The sequence below is a fragment of the Tachypleus tridentatus genome, unplaced genomic scaffold (assembly GCF_004210375.1).
Source record: "Tachypleus tridentatus isolate NWPU-2018 unplaced genomic scaffold, ASM421037v1 Hic_cluster_1, whole genome shotgun sequence".
NCBI lineage: Eukaryota > Metazoa > Arthropoda > Merostomata > Xiphosura > Limulidae > Tachypleus > Tachypleus tridentatus.
Genome location: NW_027467777.1, coordinates 28,184,186 through 28,199,358, shown reverse-complemented (window position 1 = coordinate 28,199,358; position 15,173 = coordinate 28,184,186). Strand labels below are relative to the sequence as shown.

The 15,173-nt window shown below is 37.2% G+C and overlaps 1 protein-coding gene across 2 annotated transcripts in view; it reads right to left on the bottom strand.

Annotated features, from left to right (window-relative positions):
* Positions 1 to 15,173, bottom strand: part of LOC143242065 (protein FAM91A1) — a 39,790-nt gene that overhangs the window by 16,850 nt on the left and 7,767 nt on the right. Inside the window, exons 7-13 of one of the 2 annotated variants that reach the window (XM_076485424.1) lie at positions 14,658 to 14,748; positions 13,902 to 13,964; positions 11,841 to 11,947; positions 11,053 to 11,091; positions 10,116 to 10,228; positions 9,169 to 9,290; positions 2,084 to 2,220 (exon numbers count right to left, since the gene is read on the bottom strand). In XM_076485424.1, the coding sequence (XP_076341539.1) occupies positions 2,084 to 2,220; positions 9,169 to 9,290; positions 10,116 to 10,228; positions 11,053 to 11,091; positions 11,841 to 11,947; positions 13,902 to 13,964; positions 14,658 to 14,748 (672 nt within the window). The remainder of the gene's footprint in view (positions 1 to 2,083; positions 2,221 to 9,168; positions 9,291 to 10,115; positions 10,229 to 11,052; positions 11,092 to 11,840; positions 11,948 to 13,901; positions 13,965 to 14,657; positions 14,749 to 15,173) is intronic. The other variant, XM_076485425.1, reaches the window with a different exon arrangement.

Below are 15,173 nucleotides of genomic sequence, written 5' to 3'. Positions count from 1 at the left end.
CACAGTGATTGAGTAGTATGCTGAACTAAATAGAACACTGTTAAAGTGGTGTGTATTGTACTAAATAGAACACAGTGATTGAGTAGTATGCTGAACTAAATAGAACACTGTTAAAGTGTTGTGTATTGTACTAAATAAAACACAGTGATTCAGTAGTATGCTGAACTAAATAGAACACTGTTAAAGTGGTGTGTATTGTACTAAATAAAACACAGTGATTCAGTAGTATGCTGAACTAAATAGAACACTGTTAAAGTGGTGTGTATTGTACTGAATAGAACACAGTGATTGAGTAGAATGCTGAACTAAACAGAACACTGTTAAAGTGGTGTGTACTGTACTAAATAGAACACAGTGATTGAGTAGTATGCTGAACTAAATAGAACACTGTTAAAGTGGTGTGTGTATTGTACTAAATAAAACACAGTGATTGAGTAGAATGCTGAACTAAACAGAACACTGTTAAAGTGGTGTGTACTGTACTAAATAAAACACAGTGATTGAGTAGTATGCTGAACTAAATAGAACACTGTTAAAGTGGTGTGTACTGTACTAAATAAAACACAGTGATTCAGTAGAATGCTGAACTAAACAGAACACTGTTAAAGTGGTGTGTACTGTACTAAATAGAACACAGTGATTGAGTAGTATGATGAACTAAATAGAACACTGTTAAAGTGGTGTGTATTGTACTAAATAAAACACAGTGATTCAGTAGTATGCTGAACTAAATAGAACACTGTTAAAGTGGTGTGTATTGTACTAAATAAAACACAGTGATTGAGTAGTATGCTGAACTAAATAGAACACTGTTAAAGTGGTGTGTATTGTACTAAATAGAACACAGTGATCGAGTAGTATGCTGAACTAAATAGAACACTGTTAAAGTGGTGTGTATTGTACTAAATAAAACACAGTGATTCAGTAGTATGCTGAACTAAATAGAACACTGTTAAAGTGGTGTGTATTGTACTGAATAGAACACAGTGATTGAGTAGAATGCTGAACTAAACAGAACACTGTTAAAGTGGTGTGTACTGTACTAAATAGAACACAGTGATTGAGTAGTATGCTGAACTAAATAGAACACTGTTAAAGTGGTGTGTGTATTGTACTAAATAAAACACAGTGATTGAGTAGTATGCTGAACTAAATAGAACACTGTTAAAGTGGTGTGTACTGTACTAAATAGAACACAGTGATGGAGTAGCATGCTGAACTAAATAGAACACTGTTAAAGTGGTGTGTGTTGTACTAAATAAAACACAGTGATTGAGTAGTATGCTGAACTAAATAGAACACTGTTAAAGTGGTGTGTACTGTACTAAATAGAACACAGTGATTCAGTAGAATGCTGAACTAAACAGAACACTGTTAAAGTGGTGTGTACTGTACTAAATAGAACACAGTGATTGAGTAGTATGCCGAACTAAATAGAACACTGTTAAAGTGGTGTGTGTTGTACTAAATAGAACACAGTGATTGAGTAGTATGCCGAACTAAATAGAACACTGTTAAAGTGGTGTGTGTTGTACTAAATAGAACACAGTGATTGAGTAGTATGCCGAACTAAATAGAACACTGTTAAAGTGGTGTGTATTGTACTGAATAGAACACAGTGATTGAGTAGTATGCTGAACTAAATAGAACACTGTTAAAGTGGTGTGTGTTGTACTAAATAGAACACAGTGATTGAGTAGTATGCCGAACTAAATAGAACACTGTTAAAGTGGTGTGTATTGTACTGAATAGAACACAGTGATTGAGTAGTATGCTGAACTAAATAGAACACTGTTAAAGTGGTGTGTATTGTACTGAATAGAACACAGTGATTGAGTAGTATGCTGAACTAAATAGAACACTGTTAAAGTGGTGTGTATTGTACTAAATAGAACACAGTGATTGAGTAGTATGCTGTAATTAATTATTTTAGTTTTACAAGGCAGAACATTAAAATATTATCAAAATCTAAGTTTCTGGTTTCCTTTTATCAGTTTCTACACAATACCACATATCTGGTAACTTGTTCTTACATTTTCTAGAATATGGTTAAAGCGCATTATAAATGTTTTACAGTACTTACAACAGACAAATTTCCCATCATAAGAAAAGCAGTCAATGTGGAATCATAAAGAAATCCAATCCGTTTGGAATGTGTTGTGGCAGACAATAAGGTGGATACTGAAGCACGAGAGAGACTGTTTGTTTGTATTGTGCTATCTGTAATTAAATACAAGCAAGTAAACAAAATCTATTTGAACAGCTATATGGAAATAAACCATGAAATATAATGCTTTAATGACAACAGATAACACTTAAATAACACTAATACAGAGAATATAAACTAACAATATAAAGTAGCATAATGATGACTCCTTCTTACAACCATGAAACTTACCAGGAACCTTATCAAATTGCACATCATATGTTTCTGATTATAGAGCACTAGGCTAGTCTGCCTTGACTTACCAGGAACCTTATCAAATTGCACATCATATGTATCTGATTATAGAGCACTAGGCTAGTCTGCCTCGACTTACCAGGTATCTTATCAAATTGCACATCATATATATCTGATTATAGAGCACTAGGCTAGTCTGCCTCGACTTACCAGGAACCTTATCAAATTGCACATCATATGTATCTGATTATAGAGCACTAGGCTAGTCTGCCTCGACTTACCAGGAACCTTATCAAATTGCACATCATATGTATCTGATTATAGAGCACTAGGCTAGTCTGCCTTAACATTATATATCAAAGTTGAATTTTCAACTTGAGTTGACTGATTGATTGATTTAGTGTTTTATGGCACAAAGCAGCTAGGCTATCTGCGCCAAACGTCCAGTAAAAAGGTAAAAGTAAATTAAATGTAGTAAAATACAGAAAAGGAAATGAAGGTAAAACAAAACATTATTGAAAACAGAAAAAGAATAAAACCAATGTTGACACCTAGTTTACAATGTTAAGAGAGAAAGCAGAGTAAAAGAAGTTGTAAGGTACTTACTGTAGCATAACTGTAATTATCATAACCCACCAGGAAGACTAACAGGTAAGTTCAAGAACCACCGTCAGTCACCTGAAGTTGGCATTTCCAGTCCTGGTTCCGGGTTATGTGTCATAGCAGCCATTATCAAAATGTGAAATAATAGAAGGTTTAAAAGACATATAGCAAAATCGTAATAATGATTAGCCAAATGTCCAGTAAAAAGGTAAAAGTAAAGTAAATGTAGTAAAATTTGTAAAAGTAAACGAAGGTAAAAACAAAACAGCAATTAAAAACAGAAAATTGCATAAAACCGATGTTGACATTCAATCTATAAAGTTGTAAAGGACTTCCTGTAGCAGAATGGTAATGATCATAACCTGCCAGGAAGACTAACAGGCAAGTACCAGAACCACCATCAGTCACCTGAAGTTGGTCTTTCCAGTCCTGGTTCTGGGTTATGTGTCATTATGGCAAATACCAAAGGGTAAAGTAATAAAAGTTTAAAAGACATGCAGCAAAATTGGAATAACACCTCGCCAGGACGACTAACGGGTAGTTCAAACAGCAGCGTTAGTCACCTGAAGTTGGACTTTCCAGTCCTGGTGTCGAGTTATTTAATGTTCTGGCCATTTTTCAATGTCAAATTGAACTAGAAGGAATGAAACTGTGAAAAGGGAACCACAATTAAAAAGGTGTAATGAATAAATATCAAACACTTAAATGAGATTAAAAAGATTAATGGCCATTAAAAAACTAAAAACTTTATCAAGGTGGACAGTGTCACCATCACCAATAACACTGTCCAATGTTACAGATAAACCCTGAGAAAAAACATGTTTAAAATATTGCCGTCGTTGAGAATCATAACGATGGCAAGAAAGTAAAACGTGGCTTACACTGATATGAGTGTTACACAAACTACACACTGGTGCATCAGTTCCAGATAAAAGAAAACGATGAGTGAAAAAACTGTGACCAATGTGTGGTCTAGTTAGAACAACTTCCTTCTTACAAACCTTATGGAAGCTAGAGGGCCAAAGCCCAATATAGGGTTTTATTTGAAAAAGCTTGTTGTCACATTGCTCACTCCAAGTGGACTGCCAGCTGGCACGGAGCCGAGCCTTGAATACAAGACCATAGTCCATGTATGGAATAGGCACAGTGGTGATAGTGCAGGAGCAGATAGATTTAGCTGCTGTGTCTGCAAGCTCGTTCCCGTGAATACCAACATGGCCTGGTATCCAGAAAAACTGGATAGAAGTAGCAGTTAATGAGAAACGGCCAGTCGGTTTTGAATATCAGCGAGAACAGGGTGTGAGCCAACGTGTAGCGATTCCAGGGCCAGTAGAGAACTAAGCGAGTCAGTATAAATAGTGCAGTTGGAGTACTGCTCAGCTTCAATATGATCCAGGGCAAGAGATATGCCATACAGTTCAGCAGTGAACACAGAAGCTGTAGAGGGGATTCTGCACGCAACCACCGAACTGCAGCTAACCATAGCAGAGCCCACTGAATTACCTGATTTGAAACCATCTGTATAAATGGGAACGAAATGATTGTTCGAAAAATCTTCATTAAATAAATGACGGTACTTCCAATCTGGAGTATCTGCCCGTTTCAGATGACTGAAAGAAAGGTCACATTTGGGGGCTGTAATAAGCCATGGTGGGATGGGTTGACCTGTGGAATCTGAAATGTTATCCAAGGACAGACCCAAGTCATCCAATTGCACCTGGATGCGAAGGCCAAACGGAGCAATGACAGATCGTCTGTTCTGAAAACGTACGGCCCACTGAGGAAGGAAAACACATCCCCAGGTGGGATGCTTTGGTAAGGAGCGAAGTTTCAAAGAATATAGTAAAGATAATTGCAAACGGCGAAGGTGCAGAGAAGGTTCAAGAGATTCAACGTATAAGCTTTGAACTGGAGAGGGTCTGGCAGAGCCATAGACCATTGATCCATAGTCGAGTTTTGATTGAATAAGGGCACGATATACCTTTAACATAGAACATCGATCTGCTCCCCAACTGGTAGTAGAGAGGACACGGAGGATATTCAGTGCTTTAGTGCATTTGACCCGTAGCTGCTTTAATTGTGGTATTAAGGTCAGCTTACGGTCAAAGATAAGCCTCAAGAACTTGGTCTGAGGGACCACTGGCAGCAAAACTTCACCAATATGAAGTTCAGGATCAGGGTGAATACCACGTTGGCAGCAAAAGTGCATGCAAACGGTTTTAGAGAGAGAGAAATTAAAGCCGTTTGCTATAGTCCACTTCAGTACACGATTGAGGGCAGTTCGTAGTTACCGCTCAATATATCTCATGTTCGACGACTAACACGAGATGTGAAAGTCATCGACATGCAGCCCATTCGCAATAGTGAGAGGGAGTTGTTCAGTGATGGCATTTATCTTTACACTGAAAAGTGTGACACTCAAAACACAGCCCTGAGGGACTCCAAGTTCCTGTACAAAAGAACGGGAAAGTGTCAAACCCACACGAACTTGGAATCTCCTGTCCATTAAAAAATTTTAATAAACATGGGTAAATGGCCACGTAACCCATATGTATGGAGGTCTCGCAAAACGCCATACCTCCATGTTGTGTCATAAGCCTTCTCAATGTCAAAGAATATTGAAACAAGATGTTGGCGTTTGAGAAAGACTTCTCTGATTGATGTTTCAAGTCGAATTAGGTGGTCTGTGGTGGAGTGCTGTCGTCGTAACCCACACTGGGTGGGCGAGAGGAGGTTGTTTGATTCGAGGAACCAAACAAGACGAGCATTAACCATCCTTTTTAAGGTCGTACAGAGACAGCTCGTCAAGCAATTGGACGGTAGTTTGAAGGAATCTTGGGATCTTTCCCTGGTTTAGAGAAAGGTAAAATAATAGCCTGGCACCAGGCATCAGGAAAAACATTCTCCTGCCAGATCTGGTTAAAGACAATCAGAAAAACATCAAGAGAAGCAGGAGATAGATGGTGCAGCATGTCATAGTGTACATCATCAGGTCCAACAGATGTACTGCTAGACCAATGAAGGACCATTTTCAGTTCCACCAGTGTAAAGGGACAATTATAGTCAAAGAGACAGTCCATTCGGAAAGGAAAGAGGTGAACGCTCTGCCCGATTCTTGATGGCCAAGAAGGTGGAGGAACAAGCAGAGGTGCTAGATACCTGGAAAAAGCTTTCACCTAGAGTATCAGCGATGCTCTGGACATCAACCACCTCCTGACCATCAGAGAGTAAGATCGAAAGGGGTACAGAATTGTAGTGTCCACTGACCTTTCGAATCCTGTCCCATATGACCTTGAAACTGGTGGTAGAAGATATGCTAGTTCTAGATTAAGCTAGAACTTAATCCATGATTCCTTCTGGCTTTGATGTCTTACCCACCTAGCATGTGCACAGGCCCGTTGGAAAGCGACAAGGTTCGAAAGTGTGGGATATCTACGAAAAGTATCCCAGGCTCGTTTTTGAGCCTTCCGTGCTAAGTGGCAAGCAGGATTCCACCATGGACGAGGATATTGTGGAAAACGTGTTGAGGTTTCAGGAATACACTGAACAGCTGCTTGTATAATACAGCCAGTTACTGCTGCCACAGTCGTCTACTGATGGCAGGATCAAGTTCTGCGAGAGAAGTGAAAGTGGACCAGTCTGCCTGATCCAACTTCCACCAGGGCATGCAGGTAGGGTGGCATCGACCACAGCCAGTCTCTCTCAAAAGTATAGGAAAATGATCACTGCCTAGTGGATAATTGTCAACCCTCCATGAAAAATGGGAGAATAATGAAGGGGAGCAAACTGAGAGATCAATAGCAATAAAGGACTGACTAGGTGCATGAAAATAAGTGGAATATTGAAAAGAGAAAGATTGTGATAAGAGAGCATACGCTCTACAGATTGACCCCTCCCATCAATAGCAGCACTTCCCCAGAGGGGATGATGTCCATTAAAGTCCCCCCAGGAGTAGAAAGGGAGTCAGCAACTGTTCAACGAGAGCATCAAGGTCTGATTGATCATATGTCTCTCCAGGGGACAGGTAAAGAGAACAAACAGTGATGATATGACCCAAAGAAACATGGATGGCTACGGCCTCCAAGGGTGTGTTGAGTGACAAAGACAGGGTGAGCACATGCTGATCAACCACTAGTGCCACCCCTCCATGTACTCGTCCATCACACAGCCTGTCATTTCTGTACAGAGAAAACTGCCAAATGGTGACTGTATCAGCAGGTTTTAGAAATGTTTCTTGTAAGGAAAGACATACAGGATGGTAGGAAACAATCAGTGTTTTGATATCATCCAGATTAGAACGTAAACCTCGACAGTTCCATTGTATCAAGGTGGCCATTTTTAAGAATGGGTAGGTGAAGTGGCTGGAGAACCCTTCTGTTTACGACCACGTCTTTTTTTCTTACTGTCCTCAGTCGGAGGAGGTCTATCAACCTCCATGAATCCTGCCCTGGGTCGATTGGGCAGGCCTTTGTTATTGGAAGGGGATTCCAGTGACTGAGGATGCAAACAAATGATTGTTTTGCTTCTTGGGGTGGGAGAAAAAGATGTATCAGAAGAAATGCCTACATTTGAAACTGAAAGATGTGGATCTTGAGGTTTGTTGGAATGTATGGGAGGAACAGAGACGGGTGTGGAAGTCGATTCATCAACCTTTTTAACCATGGAGGTCAAAAGGCTTTTCATTTGTTTTGAAAACGATTCTCTTGGAGGCACAGAGAGATCTGTCTGCACTCCCACTGTAGTTCTGGAATGAAGTGCAGCAGCATATGTCCGAGATGGAGTGGCGGGCAGCAATTTCCAAGCCTCAGGATAACTAATGTTATGGGTCGTTTTCAAACACTGCACCTCTTTTTCCTCCAACCATTTTGAGCAAAAATGAAAGTAGGAAGGGTGAGAACCATTGCAGTTGATGCAATGTGGGTCCATGTCACATTCATAGGCATCGTGGTCCTTGCTACCACAACGAGCACATGTCAGGGAACCACGACATGATGTCTTTGAGTGGCCAAACCTCTGACATTGGAAACATCAGAGAGGGTTTGGAATGTATGGCTGTACCCTGCAAATTAGATAACCTGCCTTGATGGTGGCAGGTGCACGTGGTGATGTAACTGTCAAAATGAGGGTATTTGTTGGCAGTGTAACTCCATCTTTGCGAGTGGAGATACGCCTCACTGCAGAAACTCCTTCAGTGGAGAGACCAGCGAGAATCTCTGACTCGGGGACATTCTTCAAATCCCTCTCAACAATAACTCCTCGTGATGAATTCAAGGTAGCATGAGGGGTAACCTCAATAGGTTTATCCCCAACTGCCATTGAATTCAAGAGGAGTTCACTGTGGTGGGTTGTGGATGTTTCAACTAATATGTCTCCAGATCGAAGCTTCTTTACTGACTTTGGAGAGCCAGCAAGACCCTCTAGTCCCTTCTGAATAAAAAAGGGGGACAATTACCCTAAAGGTTTTTCTGAAAGAGAATGTAATACAAGAAAATGAGGTATGTGTGTTACAAATGTTGAAGATTGCTGCTCAGAGTCTTCAAGATGTGGTCGCTTACCTGTTGACTGTTTTTTCACTATTTTATTTAAATTTTTTGAAGGAGGATCCATAGGAAAAAAGAAAAATTTCAGGACCCACTGACCCCACCCACCATGGAGCCCTACAACGGGATGCAATACAATGTCATGCAATCATGCAATGACAATGCAGCAACGCCAGGGTTTTGTGAGCACTATACCCAAACATCAGCATCAGACACAATGCCCACAACACCCATTGAGAATTTCCAACACTGGTACTTGGTTGACTCTCGCCCAAGTGGACCAGCTGATTTACCCAAGGGGGACCACCCAAAGGCTGCCCGTCTACAGGAACTCAAGGCCAAAGTGGAGTGTTAGGGTTGGACCCCTCAACCACCAGGATCCTCTCCTCCCCTTCACGGGTTGCCACGCACGGCAAACATGTGGGTGGATGTTTAGATCCCAGAGAAGGTAACCAGACAGAACAGAACCTTCCCTGTGAGGTCCCCTCACCACGTACAAGAATCCACACTAAGGGGGGTTCAACTTGAGTGACAGAAAATACTAACTTAGTTAACTAATTCTAACATTATAACTGAAATATAGTATCTTAAAAATACATTGAGATAAAAAGCAGGAAGTTTAACCTTGTTCATCATAACTGTTAGTATCAGAAGCCACCTGTAGAATATCAATAACACTATCTTCCTTTTCAACGTCGGTGTCGAATGCTGTCATAAAATCTTCTATCTCCTCACTTCTTGTTCTGCTAATAGTAACATGAAGACATTAAAAAACATTCACAAAATGCTAATTAGAATTGTGTTTTACTTCATATAGTGTTTGGAACCAAAATGTTTGAAGTAACTAACAGTTTATTTGTAGAATACTATAAATCATAACTTAAAACAACTTATCTATATAGACACATACCTTTCTAAGTTCTCTTACCAATCTGATTAGTAATACATTCAACTGAAAGGAAAATAGAACACCTGCACATTAGAGACACAAGGAAATGAAAAGAACACAGAACAGCTGTACATTGAAGAACAGAATAAAATGAAAAGACAACAATGACAAGAAGACAGAACAGCTGCACATTGAACAACACAATAAAATAAAAAGAAGACAGAATAGCTGCACACTGAAGACAACAATGACAAGAACATAGAACAGCTACACATTGAACAGAATAAAATGAAAAGGCAACAATGACAGGAAGAGAGCATATCTGCACATTGTACATTAGAATAAAACAACAGTTATACAAAATGATACTACAAGAACTGTATAGCAGTAACTGACTCCATGTCACTAACGTTGTTTATAATAACCACTTCTTTATCAGTATTTATAAAACATGCATATTAGAATAAAACTAGTCTTCACAAATTAACTAAATACAATCCAACTACCAAGTAATTATGATTGTTAGGATACAATGAAAGGATGAATTAATTAGCCAGATGACAAATAAAGTTTTGAGGACATGAGCAGCTTTGTATGTAGAAACATATAAAAAAAAACACAACTGGTCCCAACTATAACAGTTAGTACCTTGAAAGTGAGAAATAAATAATGGTATATTCACCTTTGAGGTTTAGCTGAGTCATTGTTCTTCCATGACAAATGATAAACGTTTGGGTCAGACTCCTGAGTTTTCTTACGAGCAAATCCTAGTCGACAATACATGGAAACTGCATTCTGGTAAACAGACATTTAAATTATTATTATTTACCGAAACAGACATGCTAGAATACTATATTCAAGTAGAGACGAGTAACTTCATAGGAACCAGCCTAGACGAGGACAATGACACCTTACAGACCATTATAAATAAGGCTTACGAACCCAAACTAAGGCGACACCTTACAGACCATTATAAATAAGGCTTACGAACCCAAACTACAGAAGAGCCAAAACTTCCTGCTGTTCACAGTAATGACTGATTTTTAATGTCTAAAAACTGTTTATAGTTCAAAAAGATTTTATAGGTAAGAGGTATTTTCTTGTTATCGTTCACTTTCTTCATAAAAAATTAAATAAAAGTATTTAATGATAAATTACATAAACAATCTAAGTCCTAGAACATTATGCATGCACAGTTCTCATATAACTCTGCTAAATTATCTTTGTTATATCTAACGTTACCCAAAATTACAAAAAGTAGAGACTAAATAACAAATGAACTATCTTTGTTATATCTAATGTTACCCAAAATTACAATAAGTAGAGACTAAATAACAAATAAAACCAGTCTTTACAAACACCAACTTAATAAGAAATACACCCATCTATATAAATATATTATTAATATTAACTTGTTTATGCACAGAGATATATTACTAACCTTAACTTGTTTATATGCAGATATTACTAACCGTAACTTGTTTATATATATATATATATTACATATTACTAGCCTTAACTTTTTATATACAGAGATATGTTACTAACCTTAGCTTGTTTATATATAGAGAAATTACTAACATTAACTTGTTTATATATATATATTAGATATTACTAACCTTAACTTGTTGTAAATCAATCTGTAGAACAGTAGCTAACTGTAAACAACAAAAGACATACATCATTTAATGGTAACGTTAACATTAAAGTTATTTTATGTTCATTTAATATTTAAAATAAAAACATAAATGCAGGTTATAAACTTTTTTTTTCATTTCTTTTCAAGTGTTTTAATTTAGTTCAGAGAGTCGAACAGCTGATACTGACTGAAAAATCATTCAATGGAACTTGGTAAGAGTTATGTCAGAATTTTGTATTTAAAACACCTATACAACAGAACAGATCAACATAAATAACATACAGTGGTTACCAACAACAGAACAGATCAATATAAATAATATAGTGGTTACCAACAACAGAACAGATCAACATAAATGACATATGGTGGTTACCAACAACAGAACAAATCAACATAAATAACATACAGTGGTTAACAACAACAGAACAAATCAACATAAATAACATACAGTGGTTACCAACAACAGAACAAATCAACATAAATGACATACAGTGGTTACCAACAACAGAACAGATCAACATAAATGACATATAGTGGTTACCAACAACAGAACAGATTAACATAAATAACATACAGTGGTTACCTACAACAGAACAGATCAACATAAATGACATATAGTGGTTACCAACAACAGAACAGATTAACAAAAATAACATACAGTGGTTACCAACAACAGAACAGATCAACATAAATGACATATAGTGGTTACCAACAACAGAACAGATCAATATAAATACCATTTAGTGGTTACCAACAATGTAAACATACCTCAGCAACAGATGTGTGTTCGTCTATGGAAACAAATATCTTGTACAACAACGTCTCAAAATAATCTCCCATTACTCTGTTCATTACAAACCCTTCCAATGGTGGAACTGTTAGAAATAAATACATATAACAAAATAGTCCACAATTTAAAAGTGTTGTTAGCTTATTTCTTCAGAATCAATCCAATTATTTTCACAATAAGACATTACATTTCTTGTCCATATAAATATATTAACCAATAACACTATGTAACACAAATTTTGTTCCTGGATAGTATGTGTTATTTTTTAATTGCTTATGTTGTAAAAGTACAGAAAATGGCCATTATTCCCTTCAAACTTTGCTTTTTTGACCTGGATAATGAAATTTAGAAATTAACCTATTTTCTATGTAAAACCGGGCAAATTTGTACATTTTCATTTACATAATGTCTGAATAAAACAACATAAGAATCAAGATTTACATGTATTTATACTAAAGTTATACAAAAATGTTTAGAAGTGAGTAGTTTTTCGAGATTTGCGACTGTAATATAAATCACTTTCACGTATCAGCCCCCAAATATAGTCTCCCATCATGTTTTCTTTATACGCTCCTTGGTAACGGCATTCAAAGTCCAGTATACTTGGTGGAAGTGCTCGCCTTGCTCCTCTGAGTATGCTCCCATGTTCTTCTTGAATTTATCAAGATGGGTGTCAAGGATATGGACTTTCAGGAACATCTTGCAGCCCATTTTGCCGTAGTTCTTCACCAGAGCTTCAACCAGTTCCCCATAATTTTCGATCTTGTGATTGCCCACGGAGCCCCAAATCACTGTGACAAAGGTGCCCCAAGCTATTTTTTTTCCTTCCTACTGAGCTTCTTGGGGAATCCTGTGCACTCTAGGATCTTCTTTATTTGTGGTCCAACGAATACACCAGCTTTGACCTTTGCCTCAGACTGCTCAAGGAAGAAGTCTCAAAGGTGCTTGAAGGCTGCAGACTCCTTATCAAGAGCTGTGACAAATTGTTTCATAAAACCCAATTTTATGTGCAATGGTGGAAATAACACCTTCTGGAGGTCCACTAGTGGCTCACACTTGACATTGTGCCTCCCTACAGAGAACTCGGTCCGTTGTGGCCAGTGCTTCCTCTTGTAGTGTGCTGCTGTGTCCCTGCTGTCCCAAAGGCAAAGATAACAGGGAAACTTGGTAAAGCCTCCTTGGACACCCTTCAGGAATGCCACTTTTAAAGTCTCCAATAATCTTGCAGCCATACTCATCGTACTTCTAGCAAGGTCTTGAGACTGTTGTATTCCTCTTTGAGGTGCACCAAAAAATATTTAAATTTTAAAAGGTCTAAAATTTGTATAATATAAAATCTTACTATTCAAGCAAGCAAAAATTGTCCATCTTACCTCCTAGGTTTTTTTTTCAGTGCTCACAGGTAAAATGAGGTGCCCAAGGTTCATCTTGATCCCCGACAGGCATGCTGAAATATGCCTTGTAGACTTCACACATCTTAGCAGATGCTGTCACAGAGTACCTTTTTTTTGCTTTTGTCTTGAAAAATTAGCCACATACATAGCAGAATATGTCTGGAAAATTCTTGCAGCTCCTTGAAGCCATCTCTGATAAAACCAAAACTAAAGTGAAACGGTGAGTGGTGAGCTCCCTGTATATATATATTACTGTGGAAAGTTCTTGAAAATTCTTGTAAGTTCTAGAACATTCTAGAAAGTTGTTGAAAGGTCTTGTAAGCTCAAGAGAAAATTCTCTCTCAGCTATTCAGTACTGAATCTACCTTGAATGTTCTGGAAAATGGGTAAATTTGAAAATTTCATTACCCAAGTCACAAAAGAAACGTTTGAAGACAAAAATAGGTCTTTTCCATTTATTTTAGGCATAAGCAATTGGGAAATAACACTTTCTTTGCCCAGAAACAAGAAAAAGTAAAAATTTTGTTACACAAGTTATTAAATCTACTACATGTCAACACTTAATTTTGTTTTATAAGTATACTGAACACAAATAAACATGATTTTATTTAAAAACTATTTACACAAAATAACTATAAAACCTACCTGTTATGTGATCTTCATCTTCGATAGGTACATCAAGGTAAATCAATCCTTTGAGGTAAAGAGCTAAATTGAAACCAAGAATACAAATTATACATTCTAAAAGGAAGAAATTCAACTGTTAAAAATATAAAATAGTAAAACCAAATATTGTAAATCACAAATTAAAAACTGAATATACTTATAAAAGACAGAGGGGCTGGTATAAGATTCATCTAGATCTATAGAACAGAACATGGTCTGGTAGATATTAATACATTTAAACAAAAGTATCAGTACTTACAATGTTGTGTTAGTCATCAAGACATGACACTATCAGTGCTTATAGTGAGTGTTAGTCAGCAGTACTGACAGTATCAGTGCTTACACTGCTGTGTTAGTCACCAGAATGTGACAGTATCAGTGCTTACACTGTTGTGTTAGTCACCATAATGCGACACTATCAGTGCTTACACTGCTGTGTTAGTCATCAAAACATGACAGAATCAGTGCTTACACTGCTGTGTTAGTCACCAGAATGTGACAGTATCAGTGCTTACACTGCTGTGTTAGTCATCAAAACATGACAGAATCAGTGCTTACACTGCTGTGTTAGTCATCAAAACATGACAGTATCTGTGCTTACACTGCTGTGTTAGTCATCAAAACATGACAGTATCTGTGCTTACACTGCTGTGTCAGTATCTTATAAATAAATAACATGAATAACTTATAAAGGTAGCTGAAAATGACATGTAATTATAAAAGTGTTAAACTAACCTCGAACATCCTTTTCATTTAAACTTCCAGCTAACTGAACACCATTGTCAATTAATTTATCAACAATCATTTTTTCAGAGGCAGTCACCATCTAGTAAATATAAAACAGTTGTACTTGTTAACACAACATGTATTCACATAACAAACATAGTAGTTTACAAATCCACAAACTTTCATGCATTTAAAGAATAAAAGGCCACTTTTAGTTAAGTTATTTCACACAAACACAAGCGAGATCAGAAAAATAATACTGAAACATCTACGGTATGAAAACGTCTCTCTCTCTCTATATATATATAAAACACAAGCCATATGGTAGACGTTATTTACGTGTGAAACCTACCTTGAAATTATTCTTTATATCATGTGAAATAATCACCAGTTAAAGTACATTATTTTAAAAGCACTAGTTATAATGTAACTAATATTTCAATACATTTTGATCCCTTGATATCAACTGAATTTCCACAAAATTCAATCTTATGTTATAAAGTTTAAGTTTCTGTGTCATCATCA